The 21,150-nt window shown below is 37.8% G+C and overlaps 1 protein-coding gene across 1 annotated transcript in view; it reads left to right on the top strand.

The window, feature by feature from the left end:
• DYNC2H1 (dynein cytoplasmic 2 heavy chain 1) overlaps window positions 1-19,656 on the top strand; it is a 376,760-nt gene extending 357,104 nt beyond the window's left edge. The window contains exons 89-90 of the mRNA XM_052652274.1: window positions 4,852-4,968; window positions 19,498-19,656. Coding sequence (XP_052508234.1) covers window positions 4,852-4,968; window positions 19,498-19,656 — 276 coding nt within the window. The remainder of the gene's footprint in view (window positions 1-4,851; window positions 4,969-19,497) is intronic.
• The last annotated feature ends 1,494 nt before the right edge of the window (window positions 19,657-21,150 follow it).

The following is a 21,150-nucleotide window of genomic DNA, read 5'->3' as shown; positions in this document are numbered from 1 at the left end:
CAGAATTGCAGATGAAACAGGGTACCATTTGTTGATACCACTCCAATCTCTGATATATCAATATTATCATTTTATTATATAAACAATAGATATTGTTTTTTGAAACTCCATGTTTTAATTTTCTTTAAATTCTGCAGATGGAGAATGACAGAGGATGAGAGAGAAAAGGACAAATTTAGAGGATTTGATTAAAGGTGGTGGCAGCCATTGGTAGTTGATAGTATATCGGAAGTTCAGGAGGTGGGACCAAGAACGTCTCCCATGTGTCTGATCAAGCAACTACATGGTCAGTAGCGTCAGTTATTGAAATAAGGCTCTAAAGGACAGTATTTAACACCCCACCAACCCATTGTTTAAAAGAGGAAAAGGCGAAGGGGGTGGTAGGGATGACTTGGTTAGATAGTGTCACCAACTCAATTGAACTTAAACAAAATCCGGGAGACAGTAGAGGATAGAGGAGCCTGGCATGCTGTGTAGTCCATGAGGTTGCAAAGAATTGGACACAATTTAGTGACATAACTTCAACAATATACATATTACATCATCAAGTTGTGATGCTATCAGTGGAGACTAGTTTTACAAATTTCTGTAGAGACCAGTTGAGCTGAAAACTCAATATATATCTCAGTTTATATCTCTGTATATGCATATTGAAAAATTAAATCACCAGCATTTGTTGGATCATGGAGAAAGCAAGGGAATTTCAGAAACATGTCTATTTCTGCTTCATTGACTACCGTAAAGCCTTTGACTGTGTGGATCACAGCAAACTGTAGAAAATTCTTAAAGAGATGGGAGTATCAGACCACCTTACATGTCTCCTGATAAACCCATATATGGTCAAGAAGCAATAGAAATGGACATCAAACAACGGACTTGTTCAGAATTTGGAAAGGAGCGTGACAAGGCTGTAAGTATCACCCTGCTCATTTAACTTAAATGCAGAGTACATCCAGTCTTCCCAGGTGGCTCAGTGATAAAGAATCCACTGCCAATGCAGGAGACATGGGTTCAAACCCCGGGTCAGAAAAAGCCCCTGGAATAAGAAATGACAACTCCAGTCGTCACTTGTCCACTTGTCCAGTTGCCACTCCAGTATTCTTGCCTGGAAAATCCCTTGGACAGATGAACCTGGTGGGCTACAGTCCAAAGGGTCACAAAGAGTCAGACACGACTGAGCCACTGAGCACACAGGCACTCAAGGTACATCTTGTGAAATGCTAGGCTGGCTGAGTCAGAAGCTGAGATCAAGATCGCAGGAGAAACATCAACAACCCCAGATACGCAGATGACAGCACTATAATGGCAGAAAGCGAAGAGGTACTAAAGAGCCTGTTGACAAGGGTGAAAGAAGAAAGTGAAAAGGCTGGATTAAAACTCAGCATGCAAAAAACTAAGATCATGGCATCTGGTCCCATCACTTCATGGCAAATAGATGGGGAAAAAGTGGAAACAGTGGCAAATTGTATTTTCTTGGGCTCCAGAATCACTGCAGATGGTAACTGAAGCCATGAAATTAAAGGTAAATTAAATTCCTTCCTTGGAAGGAAAGGTATGATAAACCTAAACAGTATTAGCAGAGACAACACTTTGTCAACAAAATGCCCATATAGTCAAAGCTATGGTTTTTCTAGTAGTCATGTCCAAATGTGGGACTTGGAACATAAAGAAGGCTGAGCGCCAAAGAACTGATGCTTTCAAATTGTGGTGCCAGAGAAGAGTCCCTTGGACGGCAAGGAGATTAAACCAGTGAAGCCTAAAGCAAATCAACCCTGAATATTCATTAGAAGGATTGATGCTGAAGGTGAAGCTTCATCACTTTGGCCACCTGATGCAAAGAGCCAACTCGTTGGAAAAGACTGACACTGGGAAAGATTAAAGGCCATAGGAGAAGAGGCAGCAGAGGATGAGACAGATAGCATCCCCAACACGATGGACATGGATTGGAGCACACGCTGGGGGGTAACACACAAGAGCCTGGCATGCTGCAGTCCACGGAGTCGCAAAGAGTTGAACGTGACTTACTGATGGAACACAACAATAGCATATATACTATGCATATTACATAGTCAAGTTGTGACACTATCTGTGGGGACTGCTTTTACAAATTGCTATAGAGACCACTTGAGCTCAAACCTCAGTGAAATTTCTGAAAGAGGCTATGGAAGAATTATGTTGCCTAGGGACTTTCTAGGGCTTCCCTGATATCTCAGTTGGTAAAGAATCTGCTTGCAATGCAGGGGACCCCAGGTTGATTCCTGGGTTGGGAAGATCCCCTGGAGAAGGGATAGGCTAGATAGGGATTTTCTAGCACTGAAATTAGGAAGCACTTAAATTTTAATCAAAAAATGGGCCAAAGAACTAAACAGACATTTCTCCAAAGGAGACATACAGATGGCTAACAAACACATGAAAAGATGCTCAACATCACTCATTATCAGAGAAATGCAAATCAAAATCACAATGAGGTACCATTTCACGCCAGCCAGAATGGCTGCCATCAAAAGGTCTACTAACAATAAATGCTGGAGAGGGTGTGGAGAAAAGTCAGCCCTCTTACACTGTTGGTGGGAATGCAAACTAGTACAGCCACTATGGAGAACAGGGTGGAGATTCCTTAAAAAACTGGGAATAGAACTGCTGTACGACCCAGCAATCCCACTGCTGGGCATATACACCAAGGAAACCAGAACTGTAAGAGACACGTGTACCCCAATGTTAATCGCAGCACTGCTTACTATAGCCAGGACATGGAAGCAACCTAGATGTCCATCAGCAGATGAATGGATAAGAAGGCTGTGATACATATACACAATGTAGTATTACTCAGCCATTAAAAAGAATGCATTTGAATCAGTTCTAATGAGGTGGATGAAACTGGAGCCGATTATACAGAGTGAAGTCAGCCAGAAAGAAAAACACCAATACAGTATATTAATGCATATATTTGGAATTTAGAAAGATGGTAACAATAACCCTATATGCGAGACAGCTAAGGAGACACAGATGTAAAGAACAGACTTTTAGACTCTGTGGGAGAAGGCAAGAGTGGGATGATTTGAGAGAATAGCATTAAAACATATATATTACCATATATGAAATAGATCACCAGTCCAAGTTCGATGCAGGAAACAGGGCACTCAAAGCCAGTGCACTCAGACAACCCTGCGGGATGGGATGGGGAGGAAGTGGGAGGGGATTCAGGATGGGGAACACATGTACACCTGTGGCTGATTCATATCAATGTATGACAAACATCACAATATTGTAAAGTAGCCTCCAATTAAAATAAATTAATTAAAAAATTTTTAACTTACTTTTCTTCAAGGCTATGCTTAAGCAACCCTTAAAGTGGCCTTATAACATCATATCAGTGGTACAGAAAGAATGTTGAACTTAGGAATTCAGTAATTCTGTTTTTATCCCAACTGTTTCACTGACGAACAAGTTGTTCATGTTTTCATGGTAAAGCAACTAATCAGAACTGTTTGTCAAGGCATACTCTACTAGTACTCTTCCCATAACCATCCCCTAACTATAATGTAGTTGAAAATGATTTCAGCTCTTTCAGCTTCATGCATTCCCTTACCTCTAAAATTCTATAGTATGTTAAAACTTCAAAGGCACTAAACAATATAAGATTGTTTTATTTTCTATCAAGTTCAAATTGTGAGAATATAGATATGGATCTGAATTCAAAATGCAGACTCTACATTTATTATCAGAAACTGAAAGAATGAACTTAAGACATATGAAGCTAACATTACCAAAATATTTATATTTTTATTTTCATAATTTCATAAATTTATACGAAGGTTAATTTAGAGTAAGAGATGAACTCCTTTTTTGTTTGTTTTTTTTAATATATTTATTTTTGGCTGTGTCTCTAGTTGTGGCTGGAGAAGGAAATGGCAACCCACTCCAGCATTCTTGCCTGGAAAATTCCACGGACAGACCCTGGTGGGCTGCAGTCCATGGAGTCTCAAAGAGTCGGGCATGACTGAGCTACTATCACCCACACTAGTTGAGGCAAGTGAGTATAGTTGCCCTGTGGAATGTGGAATCTTACTTCCCTGACCAAGGATTGAACCCATGGAAGACAGATTTTTTTTTAGTTTATTAATTAATTTTAATTGGAGGATAATTACAATATTGTGGTGGCTTTGCCATACATTGGCATTGATTGGCCACAGGTGCACATGTGTCCCCCATCCTGAACCCCTCCCTCCCACCCTATCCATCTGGGTGGTCCCAGAGCACTGGCTTTGGGTGCCCTGCTTCATACATCAAACCTACAGTGGGGAAGACAGGTTCTGAACCAGTGGACCATGAGGGGAGTCCCCAAGAGATGAACTCTTTTTTTTCCTTTTATTTTATTCTTCTTTCAGCTGTGTGTGACATGTTAAAAATTATTTTGCATTAACCTTTCTGAATGTTGTTCTGTTCTTTAGAAAATGATGTCAGAATTCCAAGCAAGGAGCACTTGTTTTTTTCTCTAGTGTGCTTGTCTTTCCCCCTCCTGTAAAAAGAGTAACATTTTGGCTTTTGTCATATTTCTATTATTCTAGTGCCAAAGCACATGCAGTTGTATAACTGATGACATTTGTAAGTATTTTTTTCTCAAATATTTGCTAAAATTCAGGACTAAGCCTAAAGGAAGCTCACAGTGAACACTGGTCCAGGCCTTCTCCTTCATTATTCTCAGAAAATACCATAGTCTTTGTTTTAACACTGTTTGAAATGTATAGTTACAGTGGCAATTGTTGCCTTCCTTCTGAAGCTATAATAGAGTAACTCCCATTGTTTCAGACTGTAATATGTATTTTAATGGTGTGTATATCTCTATGGCAGATCAGTGGCTTACTGCTGGAAGGATGCAGTTTTGATGGAAATCGACTTTGTGAAAATCAGCATGATTCTCCTAGTGTATCGTCAGTTCTCCCTTGTTTTATGGGCTGGATTCCACAGGTAATACATTTTTAACAGGAACAACTTTAATCAATTCATTTTTGGGTTATATATTTTTAATAATGTTCTTGGCCTATGAATTTTTTGTTTACTTTTTAATCTCACTGCATTTGAACAAATTTATACTCAAAATACTGTGTCCTTTATTATATTTGAGATGTATAGGACTTTTTTTCTTTGAGAGGATGTTAGTTCTAGAAGGTCTTGTAGGCCCTCACAGAACCATTCAACTTCAGCTTCTTCAGCATTACTGGTCAGGGCATAGACTTGGATTACTGTGATATTGAATGGTTTCCCTTGGAAATGAACAGAGATATTCTGTTGTTTTTGAGATTGCATCCAAGTACTGCATTTTGGACACTTCTTGACTATGATGGCTACCCAATTCTTCTAAGGGATTCTTGCCCACAGTCATTATAGGGGCTGCTGTTGCTGCTAAGTCACTTCAGTCATGTCCGACTGTGTGACCCCATAGATGGCAGCCCATCAGGCTCCCCTGTCCCTAGGGGACAGGAATGCAAAAGTAGGAAGTCAAAAAATGTGTGGAGTAACAGGCAAATTTGGCCTTGGAGTACAGAATGAAACAGGGCAAAGGCTAATAGAGTTTTGCCAAGAGAACACACTGGTCATAGCAGACACCCTCTTCCAACAACACAAGAGAAGACTCTACACATGGACATCACCAGATGGTCAACACCAAAATCAGCTTGACTATATTCTTTGCAGCCAAAGATGGAGAAGCTCTATACAGTCAGCAAAACCAAGACCGGGAGCTGACTGTGGCTCAGATCATGAACTCCTTATTGCTAAATTCAGACTGAAATTGAAAAAAGTAGGGAAAACCATTAGACCATTCAGGTATGACCTAAATCAGATCCCTTATGATTATACAGTGGAAGTGACAAATAGATTCAGGGGACTAGATCTGATAGACAGAGTGCCTGAAGAACTATGGATAGAGGTTTGTGACATTGTACAGGAGACAGGGAGCAGATCATCCCCAAGAAAAAGAAATGCAAAAAGGCAAAATGGTTGTCTGAGGAGGCCTTACAGATAGCTGAGAGAAGCAGAGAAATGAAAGGCAAAGGAGAAAAGGAAAGATGTACCCATTTGAATGCAGAGTTTCAGAGAATAGCAAGGAGAGATAACAAAGTCTTCCTCAGTGATCAATACAAAGAAATAGAGGAAAACAATAGACTGGGAAAGACTAGAGATCTCTGCAAGAAAATTAGAGATACCAAGAGAACATTTCATGCAAAGATGGGCTCAATAAAGGACAGAAATGGTATGGACCTAACAGAAGCAGAAGATATTCAGAAGAGGTGGCAGGAATACCCAGAAGATCTATACAAAAAAGATCTTTATGACCCAGGTGTGGTCACTCACCTAGGACCAGACATCCTGGAATGTGAAGTCAAGCAGACCTTAGAAAGCATCACTACGAACAAAGCTAGTGGAGGTGATGGAATTCCAGTTGAGCTATTTCAAATCCTGAAAGATGATGCTGTGAAAGTGCAGTATGCCAGCACATTTGGAAAACTCAGCAGTGGACACAGGACTGGAAAAGGTCAGTTTTCATTTCAGTCCCAAAGAAAGGCAATGCCAAAGAATGCTCAAACTACTGCACAATTGGACTCATCTCACATGCTAGCAAAGTAATGCTCAAAATTCTCTAAGGCAGGCTTCTACAGTTCGTGAACTGTGAACTTCCAGATATTCAAGCTGGTTTTAGAAAAGGCAGAGGAACCAGAGATCAAATTGCCAACATCCATTGGATCACCGAAAAAGCGAGAGAGTTTCATAAAATCATCTACTTCTGCTTTATTGACTATGCCAAACCTTTGACTGTGTGGGTCACAACAAACTGTGGAAAATTCTGAAAGAGATGGGAATACCAGACCACCTGACCTGCCTTCTGAGAAATATGTATGCAGGTCAAGAAGCAATAGTTAGAACTGGACATGGAACAACAGACTGGTTCCCAATAGGAAAAGGAGTACGCCAAGGCTGTATATTGTCACCATGCTTATTTAACTTATATGCAGAGTACATCATGAGAAACACTGGGCTGAATGAAGCATAAGCTGGAATCAAGATTGCCAGGAGAAATATCAATGACCTCAGATATGCAGATGACACCTTATGGCAGAAAGTGAAGAGGAACTAAAGAGCCTCTTGATGAGTGTGAAAGAGTTCGCTTAAAACTCAACATACAGAAAAGTAAGATCATGGCATCTGATCCCATCACTTCATAACAAATAGATGGGGAAACAAAGGAAACAGTGGCTGACTTTTATTTTTGGGGCTCCAAAATCACTGCAGATGGTGACTGCAGCCATGAAATTAAAAGATGCTTTCTCCTTGGAAGAAAAACTGTAACCAACTTAGATACCATATTAAAAAGCAGAGACATTACTTTGCCAACTAAGGTCTGTCTAGTCAAGGCTATGGTTTTTCTAGTGGTTTTTCACCACATATATGGATGTGAGAGTTGGACTATAAAGAAAGCTGAATGCTGCAGAATTGCTGCTTTTGAACTGTGGTGTTGGAGAAGACTCTAGAGGGTCCCTTGGACTGCAAAAAGATCAAACCAGTCCATCCTAAAGGAAATCACTCCTGAGTATTCACTGGAAGGACTGATGTTGAAGCTGAAACTCCAATACTTTAGCCACCTGATGTGAAGAGGTGACTCATTTGAAAAGACCCTGATGCTGGGAAAGGGTGAAGGTGGGAGGAGAAGGGGATAACAGAGGATGAGATGGTTGGATGGCATTACTGACTCAAGGGACATGAGTTTGAGTGTTCTCTGGGAGTTGGTGACTCAAGGGACATGAGTTTGAGTATACTCTGGGAGTTGGTGATGGACATGGAGGCCTGGCGTGCAGCAGTCCATGGGGTCACAAAGAGTCGGACACGACTGAGCAACTGAACTGAACTGATAGGACATTTTAAAGCCTTTATTTTATTATGAAAAGAATAACATCATAATTTTAATTTCTAAATAAGCTTTAGTCTAAAAAGAAAAAAACGCTAAATGGTTATGTGAACTACCAGTGTCCCTGTTATTTTCAGCAATGTGCTAAAGGCTTTATATACGTTACCTTATACTTTTCTGAGTAGCCCTGCAAGGTGGATATTATTATTCCTATTTTCAAATATGGAAATGTGTTCACATAGCTTAAATGAGGAAATATGTGGTCACATAACTTAAATGTGTTTCATATAGCTAAGCATGCAGAAATCGAAAGCAGCATGATGTTAATACACATCTGGCTTTTATATCATACCTTGTCATTATGCTCCTGTTTGGCAAATGAAGAAAACTGTCTTGACAGAGACTTATTAAGTTGACTTTTCCCTTTTAAGGGGCTTCCCTTGTGGCTCAGCTCGTAAAGAAAGAATCCGTCCGTAATGTGGGAGACCTGGGTTTGATACCTGGGTTGGGAAGATCCACTGGAGAAGGGAAGGGCTACCCACTCCAGAATTCTTGCCTGGAGAAGTCCATGGACTGTGTAGTCATGGGTTCCAAAAGAGTCGTACACAATTGAGCCACTTTCACTTTCCCTTTTAAAACCTTCAATTTTTTAACAATGGAACTTGAGGGAAACTCTTACTTAACAATAGAATTTTTAAATGTAAGTATGAATACATGTAATCTTAAAGTTTTGATTGTATGTATAGTCACCAACAGAACAATTTCTTATACCATTTACTATAAGAAAAATAATTTTCTAGTTGGGAAATATTTTATTGAATTTTCCAATTATTATAATTCCTTTTGTAAAGTAAAAAAATTTAAAAATCAGAATATGTATTTTAAAATAGAAACTAATAAAGCTAGTAGTTACTGCTCAGAGATATATAAGAGCATCCCCTGACCTAAAAGAACGTACATTTCTGAGAAACTCTCCATTTTCCCCCGCCACATAAGCTTCATTTTCTTTCATGAAATGAGAGAAGGTGAAATTATTTTATTTCTATCAAGCTATTGATTCATGTAAGAAATTGGTATATCAAACAGTTATGGATTACACACATTAGGTGTATGAACCAGATTGAAAGTTATATATAAAAGTTAAGGTTAAGGTAACATATAAAGTTGTATATGAGGCCAATTTTTTAGTTATGTAACGTGTTAATTCTTTGGCAAACAAAATTAAAAGCCATATAGTGACCTTGATGAAGAGGTAAGGTAGGACATGTATAAACTGGTTCACTTATGGAGCCGCTGCTGCTGCTAAGTCGCTTCAGCCGTGTCCGACTCTGTGCGACCCCATAGATGGCAGCCACCAGGCTCCCCCGTCCCTGGGATTTTCCAGGCAAGAACACTGGAGTGGGTTGCCATTTCCTCCTCCAATGCATGAAAGTGAAAAGTGAAAGGGAAGCCGCTCAGTCGTGTCAGACTCTTCGCGACCGCATGGACTGCAGCCTACCAGGCTCCTTCGTCCATGGGATTTTCCGGACAAGAGTACTGGAGTGGGGTGCCATTGCCTTCTCCTCACTTATGGAGAAATCCCAGCAATAAAAATAGAGAGCATGGAGAATACCTGAGTAGGCATAAATGCAGAAGACAATGACCTCAAGCAGTACCCACATAACTGACCATAAACTGAATGCAAATCAAAAATGCAGTGTTGTACTGGGCTGTATAAAAAGCAACATAACCTTGTGAGACTTGGAATTTATCCTTCTACAACATTTTGCTCTGAGTATCATTTCTATACGACTTTATTTACCATGCTTTAAAAAACAGGACTGGAATGGAAAGCTAAAAATAATTTAATTTGAAAAATAGCTCATGTAAAGAGAGATAAAATGATTGGCCTAGTCAATAAAAGTGATTATTGACAGATAAGACGAATTTATTATTTTTGTAAAAGGGGTTTCCTCCAAGGCTTTTTCACTTTTTCCTGACACATAATGGAAGAATTTAAGGTGCTTCCCCACTTCTTTTTCCCCCTCCTTCCTTAAGTGAGGCTCATTTTCCCATATAACCTTACTGTTTTGACTGCCTCTCCTGGATCAACTAAGAGGGGAGAGAATATGGGGCATGTTGCTAAATGTTTCAGAACACAGAATTTTGGAGTCTAACAGACTAAATCCCATTCCCAGCTCTCAGACTAAAGATCTGGGTGATTTGGGGCTAATTGCCCGGTCTCAATGAGCCTCATTTGAAAGTGGAGACTGGCGTTTCCTATAGAACCATGTTAAGGCCCTGTATCTGTGAAGTACCCAGCAGGGTAAGTACTAACTTACATGGTTAGTTAGTACACATGGTAAGTCTAACTTATCCTAATGTGAACATTTTTAAATGTTTTTATAATAGTATGATAATTATTTCATATGGTACTTTACAGTACACGAAGTGCTTTCAATCATCATTCAATACTTAAGTTACATACCATGTTCTGAACAGTGGGGTAACAAAATAAATTTCTTCCTTCAGAGAGTCTTCTGTTGAGTAGAGACAAAGGGGAAGAGAAACTATTCAGTTCAAAATTACAGAAGTGCATTTATGGAGGATTACATAAAATGTTTTGGCAGATGAAGGAGACCTCAGCTCTATCATGTGTAAGCAGAAGAGGGAAAGTCTGATGATCTCACAGGGAAAGGAAGAATCTTCTCCAAACTGTATTCACAATAGAAGTATGAAAAGTTCAAGGACAAATTCAAAAATGGTAGGACCAAGGCATTCCGTACAGAAGGGGACGTAGTTTTGAATGCATGGAGATATGAGAAGAATTTAGGTTGTTCTGGGAACTGCAAATATAGTACAAATGTACTGGAATTGTTCAAACCGAAGAATGATAGGGGATGTAGTCAGAAAAAAAGGCTGAGCCCAAGTATGACAAGCCTTGGAGCCATGCCAAGGAGTTGAGCCTGTCTTATGATCAATAGAAAGTCATTAAGAATTCAGAACAGGTGTGTGGTAAGATCAGATTTTTAGTTTTAGAAAATTGGTCTAGCACTGAGAGAACTGAAGATTGACATAGAGTGAAATACAATCACGTATGTTTTCACAGTAATCCTCTGAGTTTGGTAGAGCAGTTTTTCTCTATGTTTTCCTGAGGAAGAAACTGCAAATCTGGTAAACTAAGTGACTTGTTATGGGTCCCCCAATAATAGCATTAGTATTTGAATAATAGCAATGAATATTTATCTGTATTGATTATGTGTCAAACACTGTACAGAATGTTTAGAATATAAGATAGTTAGGCCTTCCAAAAATATTTGAAATAGGAAATACTGAAATAGGAAAATACTGTTATAAAAACATTTAAAAACGTTTAAAATGTTATCATTTCCCTTGTAAACTCAGAAAACATAAGTTTAAATGACTGTGTAGCTTGATCAAGGTAGGCAACTAAGTTTCAAATTCAGGTTATTTCTCTTAAATCTTGGGCCTGATACTGAGTCAACCTATAGTATAAACTAGTGTTTAGGAAACTACAGTCCACAGGCCAAATCCACTGCACAGCTTATTTTTGTGCAGCCCTCAGTAATGTGATCATGAATGACTTGTATCTTTTTAAACAGATGAAAAACTCAGAAGGATAGTATTTTATGACATGTAAAAGTTAACCGAAATGAATTAAGTGAAAATTACATCCCAGACATACAGCCCATAAATCCTGAAATTATTTACTATCTGGCCTCTTATGGAAAAGTTTGCTGACTCTGTGTAAACTGTCAAACTCTCCAACTTCTGCTTGAGTTAAATATTATTTTGTTCAAGAAATTATTTTTTATTCCAGCTATATCCATCTTTAATAAGCTTTGTAGAATTTGGTGGGGATCATCATATTTTAATGCATTTTTACCAAGAGGGTAGGAACCAACATAAAATCGAAGGAAGCATCAACGTCAACTTACATAAACAAGTAAACGAGTTCCTTTTCCACTTACTCTTACAGCTACTTTATTGCAGAAAGTGCAGAATCATTTAGTAAGCTTAAATAAAGTAATGAAGTTCAGAACTTTGGTAACTAATTCCTTTTGGGCCTGAATAAGGTTATTCCACAAATTATTTGCATCATATTATCTGATACCTAAGGAGAAAGAAGGGCTACCCCAATGGCTCAGCAGTAAAGAATCTGCCTTCAGTGCAGGTTCCACAAGAGATGCGGGTTTGATCCCCGGTTTGGGAAGATCTGGAGGAGGGCATGGCAACTCTCTCCAGTACTCTTGCCCGGAGAATCCCATGGACGGAGGAGCCTGGCGGACTGCAGTCCCTGGGGTCGCACAGAGTCGGGCAGCACTGGGCGTGCATGCACACGTGCATCTGACACCTGAAAGTCCTGAACAACTATTTCAGCGGAAACAGGCCCATTAACCCAGTCATTTGCACAGCATTGCTGTGAGGTGCTAGGTGTTTTCATTGTAAAAGAAAAGAGCATTTTAGGTTGTGAAAGACTGAAGAACTTACATGGTAATACTTAACAAAGGACATGAACAGCTAATTCTTAAGACTTTTATTGAGGAAAATGGGAGGTTTACTATTGCTTCTGAAACTCCAGTACTTTGGCCACCTCATGAGAAGAGTTGACTCATTGGAAAAGACTCTGATGCTGGGAGGGATTGGGGGCAGGAGGAGAAGGGGACGACCGAGGATGAGATGGCTGGACAGCATCACTGACTCGATGGACGTGAGTGAACTCCGGGAGTTGGTGATGGACAGGGAGGGCTGGCGTGCTGCGATTCATGGGGTCGCAAAGAGTCGGACATGACTGAGCGACTGAACTGAACTGAACTGAACTGTTATATGTAATGTACTTTGTCAGCCAACAAAATTCTAATTAGAAATGTCCAAAAGAATTAAAAGGTAGTAAAATGCTGGTGCTATTTTCCTAATGTTTCTGTTTACCATTATCTATGTTCAGCAAGTAATATATCCTACACTCACATGATTCATTTATGTGTTCATTCACTCATTCATTCATGATGCAGATTCTTAAGGTTCTTCCAGTTACAGCTCAGTACTGGGGGTTAAAATAACATAGGTCCAAATTAAGATTCCCCTAAGGGATTTTACCCCAAAAAGCATTCACTTTCTCCAAAGTGTTCTACACTGCATTTTTCCATAATGGTTCTCAGAAAACTTGTTCAGTATACAAATTCAAATTTAGAAATTTATGGTGGTTTTGAGAATGTTAAAAACTGAGAATTCCCCAAAGTTTCCTAACACACAACCCTTTCCCTGTACCTGCACCCCACCTCCATCATGATCTAGTGTTCCACATAACAGTTAGGGCAATACTACCTTTTGAGGTAGGTCAGCCTTTATAATGCCCTGTTCTTACATTCCATAGGAAGTCAGTTTGCCTTTGATCTATTTTCCCAGTGAAGAGCATTACTTAGGGTCTATCAGGCCCACAGTAACATAGAAATTCTGGACCAGCCTGAACCCCACATGCCTGTACCTTCCAAGAGGTGTCACAATTGACAGTTTAACTTTAGAAACAGTTTCATTCCCAGGGAAATTATGACTATAAAATGATTACACATGCCACTCACAGTATGAAATGATATATGCTGAAAACGCTGCCTTTTATATACTCTGATTTAAAAATATTAAGTATTAAATTACTATTTTTTCTATGTGACTTTTTCTTCTTAAGGACTTACTCTGAAAGCAATGTTGTTAGCATTGTATTATTGAAAAACAGTGAAGTAGTTCTCTACCAAAATACATTTTAAAGAGTAGCTAGACACTCTTGACAGAACAGAGTCTTTCAACATATTTATTGTTGGCATGTTGTTTAATTTCCTGTTATGAAATAGTTATTTTTTCAGGGTTGCATTACTTTATAAGTATGCCACTTCTGATTTTCTCACATCTTCTTTTCTAAAGAGAATAGCTGTCCATTGACTTGGTTCATAATAGAAGAAGTTAGTTGGACCTTATGCATAAATAAGTTGGACCTTATGCATAAAGCTATTTCTCATCATGTGAAGTTTGCCCTCACATGTTTTATTATAGTGAAATTTGAATTGATATTGGCAAAATATTCATCATAATTCACCTGGGGTTAATTTGGTTTTTTGTTGTTGTTGTTCTCTGGTGTTATTTTATTTTGTTATTTTCTTTGGTTTGTTGGCTAAATGATTGTAAACAGCTTCTTTCACTTATTAGCATGTTGCCTTCTATTTGCAGTACGTATATATTTTTAAGTCACTTTCCCTGGGGCCTAGGCATGAGTGTGAGTAATCACAATATATAGGTTTTTATATGTTTAATTTTATATAAACTAACTTGTTTATATAATATGAAATATTTGAAGTCCTTCTAATATATCTCTCTTTTTTGCATTGAGCTCTTAGTATATTTATTAATAATTAATAAACTTTTAGTTTCATCCAAATATTTCTGCCCAGCAGGGTCTTTTGCTTTTTCTATTAAGATAAACATATTAAAGAGGGAGTTGTGCCATAAGAATTTAATTCAGTTAACAATGTTTATGAAACTTCTGTCTGCATAAGATATGCTGAGTGAGAATGACAAAGCACTTAGCTCTGTTACTTTGATCATTTATTTATTGGTTACCTAAGAGCAAGTCCATTTAACTTTTTTACAGGAGGTTTTAACATTTACCATTTATGAGATTTTGAGAAGTTAAATGTTAAGAAGCAACTGTGGTACTTTGCTTTTAAAACACTGTGAGTTTTTGCTGGGGAGATTTGCACCCTCACTTAAACATAAAGCCTCCAACCAAAAGCAGGTTAGGAAGGATTTGGAAATATATACAAACACTAGTAAATTGAGAGTGAATATTCAGAGAATCAACTTTGCTTTATTCTTAGATTCTTGATTTAAAGAGAAAATTGCTTGGTGTTAAAATGAAGAGATATAAAGAAATCTTCTGAATAGAAAGTGATAGCATTAGAAAACATTTTAATGTGATGTTTTATTTTCATTTTTGACCATAGAAGTTAGATGAAGCAAAGCAAATATCGGGTGGCAGAGAAAGATAATTTAAGACCTTTCCTGGGATTATAAATAGACATTCAATGATTCACATCATTTCTGTTCAACAAATATGTAATGTTTGTCTGCTCTTTGCTGAAGAATTTAAAGGCAATACCAAAAGAAAGCCTGCACTAGGTACTAACTTTAGGAATGGCTAAGGTGTTATGAAAATTACTGGAATTTCTGAATCCTAAAGCTTTGCCATTTAAGCAGAATTGGAAAAGAGGGAAGAGATTAGGCAGTGACTAATGGTTGAAAATTCTCTTTACTCCAAGTTCCATATTTTTTCTGAGGCCCCACTCAGGGTTCATTCTCTTCTTTAATCCTTGTTAGGTTAATACATCCCAGAGTAGTAGTTTACTTTCATTTTGTAAAGTACTAATTTTTCCAGAAATTGCATTCTTAATATTTGATGTGTATGCTGTTTCCTAAACTAAATTATAAGTTTCAAAGATGGTTATTCTTTTCCCTATCTGAATATATATTAAAATTCTTAATCTTTATAATTTCAAGGAGAATGTTAGCAGATTAATGCTGGTAAATGAGTGGATAAGTAACTGACAGAATCATCAATACAAACATAGAAAAATCAGAAAGATTCAAGGCAGATGGCTTTTTTATCTATTTAGATAATGATTCTTCATAAAGAATACATTTTCTCATGTACATTTCTTATGTTATTGTTTAGAAATGAATGAGTTTTAAAGGGACTTAACTGATTTGTATCAAAGACTTAGAAAAGTTAGAACATTATTTTCATGTTTGTTTAATAGAGATGAGGCTTGAAAAAGATAATCAAAATTCCATATGATCCCACTCTTAAAAACAGAATGTTTTAAATTTTTTCATGAAGCAAAAAATATTTTTATTTCTCTATATCCTAAAACCATCCATGACATGTAGCAGATGGTAAAAAGCTGGGACTTTTCTTAAATTGATTTTAGAATTAGTAAGAATTAAAGAAAATGCATGCATATGTAGTCCTAAGATTTGAAGATATGTGGATAAATAATAAACTCCTAAATACATCATTGGATTCAAGTGTTGTTTATGTCCCTTTTATGATAGGGAAACTGATACTTAGAGAATAATCTATCTACACTAGGGTCAGGAGCTCCTAGACAAGCTAATATTCAAATACCAATTTTTTTTTCAACTGTACTACCTATGACAACATCGCCACTTGCTTAACTACGTTACCATGAAAAATTCTCCATAAGTTTCTAATTTATCATTTGTAAAATTCTAGGATGAGTCCAACTTTGTCTTATGTTTCATTCTAACTCTAAAACATAATCCATACTTTAAATAAAATTATATATTCAATAAATAACATTAATCCTAAATTTGAACTGGAATTATTATGAACTTCTGATGATTTTCTTTTAAAAATACATATTTCTGAGCTTCAGTCATTAAAAAATCCTAGAAGGAAAATGATAGGTCATTTCTAGCACTCAGACTGTGGTCCCTAGTACCACCCCAGGTGGCTCAGTAGAAAAGAATCACCTACTAACGGAGGAGATGCAGGAATAATCCCTAGGTTTGGAGGATCCCCTGGAGGAGAAAATGGCAACCCACTCCAGTATTCCCGCCTGGAAAAAAATCTTACGGACAAAGGAGCCTGGCAGGCTATAGTCTATGGTGTCACTAAGAGTTGGACAGGACTCAGCAAATGAGCATGCATGCAGGCACCATTTTTTCATTAAAGGATGTGAGGATCCTCAGAGTAATGACTGTCCTTTATTTCTGAGACAGCAGATAAACAAGATGAACTTACAGTGTCTTGAGACACTAGAAGGAAACAAAGCTTTTGAAGATGACTAGGGACAGAGTCAGTTAGGTCATGCTGTCATGCCCGACTCTTTGCAACCCCATGGACTGCAGCACGCCAGGCTTCCCTGTCCATCACCATCTCCCAGAACTTGCTCAAACTTGTATCCATCAAGTCGGTGATACCGACCAACCATCTCATCCTATGTCATCCGCTTCTCCTCCTACCTTCGGTCTTTGCCAGAATCAGGGTCTTTTCCAGTGAGTCAGTTCTTCACATCAGATGGCCAAAGTATTATAGCTTCAGCTTCATCAATCAGTCCTTCCAAAAAACATTCAGGCCTTACTTCCTTTAGAATTGACTGGTTTGATCTACTTGCAGTCCAAGGGACTCTCAAGATTCTTCTCTAACACCACGGTTCAAAAGCAGCAATTCTTTGACTGAACGGACCTTTGTTGGCAAAGTAATGTCTCTGTTTTTTAATATGCTGTCTAGGTTGGTCATAGCCTTTCTTCCAAGGAGCTAGTGTCTTTAATTTAATGGCTGCTGTCACCATCTGCAGTGATTTTGCAGCCCAAGAAAATAAAGTCTCTCACTGTTTCCATTGTTTCCCCATCTATTTGCCATGAAATGATGGGACTGGATGATATGATCTTCTTTTTTTTGAACGTTGAGTTTTGAGCCAGCATTTTCACTCTCCTCTTTCACTTTCATCAAGAGGCTCTTTAGTTCTTCTTCGCTTTCTGCCATAAGGGTGGTGTCATCTGCCTATCTGAGGTTATCGATATTTCTCCAGGCAATCTTGATTCCAGCTTGTGCTTCATCCAGCCCGGCATTTTGTATGGTGTACTCTGCATAGAAGTTAAATAAACACGGTGACAGTATACAGCTTTGATGTACTCCTTTTCCTATTTGGAACCAGTCTGTTATTCTATGTCCAGTTCTAACTGTTGTTTCCTGACCTGCATACAGATTTCTCAGGAAGCCAGTAAGGTGGTCTGGTATTCCCATCTCTTTAAGAATTTTCCACAGTTTATTGTGGTCCACATAGTCAGAGGCTTTGGTGTAGCCAATAAAGCAGAAGTAGATGTTTTTCTGGAACTCTCTTACTTTTTCTTTGATCCAATGGATGTTTGCAGTTTGATCTCTGCTTCCTCTGCCTTTTCTAAGTCCAGCTTGACCATCTGGACGTTCTCGGTTTACATACTGTTGAAGCCTCACTTGGAGAATTTTGAGCATTACTTTGCTAGCGTGTGAGATGAGTACAATTGTGCAGGAGTTTGAACATCCTTTGGCATTGCCTTTCTTTGGGATTGGAATGAAAACTGACGTTTCCAGTCCTTTGGCCACCACTGCGTTTTCCAAATTTCCTGGCATGTTGAATGCAGTGCTTTCACAGCATCATCTTTAGGATTTGAAATAGCTCCATCACCTCCGCTAGCTTTGTTTGTAGTGATGCTTCCTATGGCCCTAGGGATGCTTCCTAAGGTTAGATACATGTAGAAACAAAACCCTCAGGGGCCAAATTAATGAGTTCCCACTGCACAAAGATTGACAATTTGAACACCAATAAAATAATGATTACATTACATTAAAACACATTGAATATGTTTAAATCTACCAGTTCATAATGATACTTCAAAAATAGGTAGTCACTTATCACCTTTTCAGTATAAGAGGAAAAAAATTCATTGTTCTAAAAGCACATACATAAAGCGAAATTAGATAGCATTTATCTAGCCTTTCCTCCCTCATGGTAATCATATGATTGATAAGTGGAATTTCCTCTTTATAGATATGTTTCTGTTTAGAAATGAAGAAATAATGTAACTAGATCATCATTTTGTAATCTTAAATATAAACAAGATTTATATCATCATCAATGGCACCTAATATCTATGGGAATTTGCTTTGTGTTTCAGGGAACTTAAACAGGGGCTCTGTATCAACCTAGAGGGGTTGGATGGGGAGGGAGATGCAAGAACGGTTGAAGAGGGAGGGGGCATATGTATACCTATGGCCAATTCACGTTGAGGTTCGATAGAAAACAACAAAATTCTGTAAAGCAGTTAACCTTCAATAAAAAGTAAAAGAGACAGCCAGCCACACTTTATTTGCTTCTTGATTGAAGTATACACTATTACCTATGCAGACCAAAAATTTAATCTGGACCTGAACTCACCTCCAGATCCCCTTTACAAGAATAAAGAGAACAAAAGAACAAGATACCATGGGGATGTAGCCAACAAAAGTTAGAATATGGGAAACTCTTTGGTATAGTACTTTAGCAAACAAATTGCAAAGAATAAAGGAGGGAAACTTGTAAATTTAGGAGATATAAGAGACATAGCAAACCACAAAATGAAGGCTCTATTTGAATCACTGTTCTTAGAAAAAAATCTTTTTAAGAATGGGTTAATGAGATAATGGATATAAGGTGATATTAAGGAAGGAATTATTGTTAATATTTTTATGTGATATTGTGATTAGTTATACTTTATTTATAGACATTTTAATATTTAAGGAAATTTTTGTGTAGGATTTGGTTCAAAATACTGTAATGTTTGTTGCTGGGGGAAGGTTGAAATGAAATACAATGAGTTGATAATTGTTGCAGCTGAATGATGGGGTTTATTATGCTAATCTTTATTTTAAACATTTTATAATAAAATGTTAAATAAATCATATTATTTGGGAGGGTTTTATGTTTATATCTTTGGTTATCTAATAATCTGCTTCAACACAGTATATTGCTGTATTTTAAAACAAAATTAATTCTTTTAAACAGGCTGCATATGGTCCGTATTCCCCTGATGAGTGCATATCTTTGCCTATTTACACAAGTGCTGAAAGGGATCGTGTGGTGATCAATATCAACATTCCATGTGGAGGCAACCAAGACCAGTGGATTCAGTGTGGAGCAGCTCTATTTCTCAAAAATCAGTAGAACCTAATGTCAATAAAAGCTGTCTTAGCAAGAAGAAACATTTATTAATTAAGCTTTGAATAAAATATGTAATGAGTCATGGTTCACAATATTAGCATATAGTTGTCCTGTGTTGTTTATCTTGAGTTTTTACTTTAATGGATAACGATAGCACCTTGTACCTTTTAAAGTAATAACTTAAGTCAATGTTAGAATAGAGTATTCCTTATATAATACAATAAGTCCCCTACATACAATCAAGTTCCATTCTGAGAGTGCATTTGTAAGTCCAGTTGGTTCTTAAGTCCAACAAAGTTTGCCCAGGCTACCCACTCCAGTATTCTTGGGCTTCCTGGGTGGCTCAGACGGTAAAAGAATCCGCCTGCAACGTGGCAGATGTGGGTTTGATTACTAGGTTAGGAAGATCCCCTGGAGGAGGTCATGGCAATCCACGCCAATATTCTTGCCTGGAGAATCCCATGGACAGAGCTTGGCAGCCATGGGGTCAAAAAGAGTCAGACACGACTGAGCGACTCAGCGCACAGCACAGGTCCCCAACTAACACAGTCTGCTATATAGTACTGTACTGTAATAGGTTTATAATACTTTCACACAAATAATACATAAAAACAAAACATAAAGAAGACATTCTTAATATACTGTAGTACCTTGAGAAGCACAGTAGTCCATCATGATGGCTGGCATACAGGGCTGGCATCAAGTGATGCAGCAAGCTGTGTTACAGGTGAGGAAGAGGAGGTGGGAGACGACAGAGCTGAAGGATCATCAGCAAGAGGAGGCGGAGGGCAAACTGCAACTTCACTCACGCCTGATGTTGATGGAACACACGTTCTCTTTTTTAAAAGTTTGCATCTTGAAGGTTCACATGCAGAAGACTTACTGTATTAACTATTTCTGTGAGGCACTTCACTTTCACTGGCTCAAAAATTTAATGTTTTAAGTTAAGAGTTTTAAAATATTTATAAGGAATCTAATATTTTGGCTATCATTTCTATATCATCATTATTTAATGACATATAATGTTTCAGTCTTTCATGGTTTTACATATATATATGCATATATGTTGGAGAAGGAAATGGCAACCCGCTCCAGTATTCTCGCCTGGAGAATCCCAGGGACGGGGGAGCCTGGTAGGCTGCTGTCCATGGGGTCGCGCAGAGTTGGACATGACTGAAGCAACCTAGCAGCAGCAGCAGCATGCATATATGTACATATATATATGTAAAATGTCTTTTTATTTTATTTTTTATTTATATTTTTAAAAAATATATTTATTTTAATTGGAGGTTAATTACTTTACAATATTGTATTGGTTTTGCCATACATCAACATGAATCCATCACAGGTAAAATGTCTTTTTAAACATTGAAGGATGCATTATATTTTAGTTAAATAACCCAGCATCTCAAAGTAATGCAAAAGAAATGGGGAATAATTGCACAGAATCCAGGATAAGAATTTTACAAATAGAATAATTAAATGATGAAAAAGTTG

This window comes from Budorcas taxicolor, chromosome 15 (genome assembly GCF_023091745.1).
Source record: "Budorcas taxicolor isolate Tak-1 chromosome 15, Takin1.1, whole genome shotgun sequence".
NCBI classification, from domain to species: Eukaryota; Metazoa; Chordata; class Mammalia; order Artiodactyla; family Bovidae; genus Budorcas; species Budorcas taxicolor.
The sequence above is the reverse complement of the archived record's forward strand: the minus strand, read 5'-3'. Positions and strand labels throughout refer to the sequence as shown.